This window comes from Helobdella robusta, assembly GCF_000326865.2.
Source record: "Helobdella robusta unplaced genomic scaffold HELROscaffold_1035, whole genome shotgun sequence".
NCBI classification, from domain to species: domain Eukaryota; kingdom Metazoa; phylum Annelida; class Clitellata; order Rhynchobdellida; family Glossiphoniidae; genus Helobdella; species Helobdella robusta.
In genome coordinates, this window is record NW_008703587.1 from 4,495 (window position 1) to 6,347 (window position 1,853).

Here is a 1,853-nt window from a genome sequence, read left to right on the forward strand (position 1 = left end):
AGTTTCAATCTGACTAGCAGCTGGTTCAAAAACGTTGTTGATAAATTCAGCGTCTAGCGTTTCGTCAATCGAAATGTTACTTTCTTGATCTATAAATCTTTCACTTTTTTCACGTTCACTTGAAAAATATATCAGCTCTTCAGGAGTTAGTTCTAAATTTTTAAGTTCCCTTTTGTCCCATGAAATATTTTTACTAGATGAAGTTGTATTCAGGGGTTTGTCTATGGGTCTCGATCCTCCAGATTTCTTCTTCCTTTCAACGTTGTCGACAGTGTTGCCAATGGCTTTGATGTTCGGATCGTAACTGTGAATGCTGAAGCCACCTGCTTTTTTCGGCGCTTTTATGTGTATGGCTACGACCTGAAAGATGGAAGTAGATTTAGTCTCTGATGCACTAACATTTTGAAAAGATAATCACTTACGTTCACTTACGTTCGGAAAGTTTTCTTCACAATTTAAATTTTTCAATAAATTTATCAATTTCGAGTTTAAAAAATTTAATTTTAAGTTATTAACAGTATTGGAAAATTTATTTAATTAATAATTTTCAAATCCTGTTGTATTTCGCCGACTAAAGAAAGTGAAAATGGAAAACACTAATCCTAACATAACCGCACGGACAAAGAAGGTGACCAATAAGATGAGTAATATTGCGGGATTGCACCTGTGTGATGGTTGTAGGAAAGTAAATGAAGAAAGAATAAAAACACTGACTAATTATGAGGAGGAAGGATTGCTTGTTGGAAGAAAACAGTTGGAAGAAAAAATGGCAAATGAAGTCAGATGTCTAACTCAGATGATGGAAAAAGTCACATTTAGAGAAGAGATGCTAAAAGAACAGATGAGGGAACAAACTAACTTGAAGAATAGTCTCAATGAGGTAAAAAATCAGGTAGCCAAGGAAGAGGAAATGACAAAAAAGTGGAATGAAGTAGTTAAAGGTAATATTGAGAGTTTGACAACAAATGTCAAGGAAATACATTCATCGGTGCTGGACACAAAAAATCATCTGGATGTTGCTAATGAAAGAGATATCCGTCGAAACAATTTAGTCATTTTCAACATACCAGAAAATGAAAGTTTTTCTTGGAAAGCTGATAAAGAGAAAGTGCTTCAGTTGTTGAAGGAGATAACTGATGAAAACTTGGAGAAGGAGGTTTCAAATGTATTCAGACTTGGTAAAAGGGTGAATGATCAAAAGCCAAGGCCTATTTTAATTAAATTATTGAATTTAACTACTAAAAACCTGATACTAGAAAACTGTTTCAAACTGAGGAGGAGTAAATCATTCAATGGAGTCTACATTAATCATGACCTTATTAAATTAGATAGAGATATTTGTAAACAGCTTCTCGATGATAAAAAGAAGAAAATTGCAGAAAAGGACGACATTAATAACTGGATATTTAAGGTAAAAAGACAACCAGGTGAGTTTCATGTATTTGTTTTTAAAAAGACAAATTTATAAAGAGATCAAAGTCAAGAGAAGGCAGTGAGTTTAATTATAATCCTAGTGTGGTAAAGAATCCTAATGATGTGCTAATGTTTTGTATACCAATGTTGATTGTCTCACAAATAAATTTTCAGAATTGAACCTATTTTTAGAGTCATCGGATTTAAAGTATGATTTAATAGTTATAAATGAAGTAAAGCCTAAAAATGTTAAAAACTCTTCATGGAACATTAACGAATTTAATTTGCCTGGATATAGTTACCTGGTTTCAAATTTCTGCAAAGCAAGTTATCGAGGTATTATGTTATATTACAAAATCAATTTGCAGCTGTTTAGTGTTCAACTGGATTCCAAATTTGATGAATATTTGTGTGCCAGGATTAACGTCAGAGATCAAAAT

At 32.5% G+C, this 1,853-nt stretch overlaps 1 protein-coding gene across 1 annotated transcript; it reads left to right on the forward strand.

The window, feature by feature from the left end:
• Nucleotides 1-586: 586 nt before the first annotated feature.
• Nucleotides 587-1,838, forward strand: HELRODRAFT_184551 (hypothetical protein; the record flags this gene model as incomplete). Its single annotated transcript, XM_009012325.1, has 2 exons — nt 587-1,427; nt 1,588-1,838. Coding segments are annotated over 2 exons (1,092 nt in total), but the record flags the coding sequence as incomplete, so codon positions are not given.
• Nucleotides 1,839-1,853: the final 15 nt, after the last annotated feature.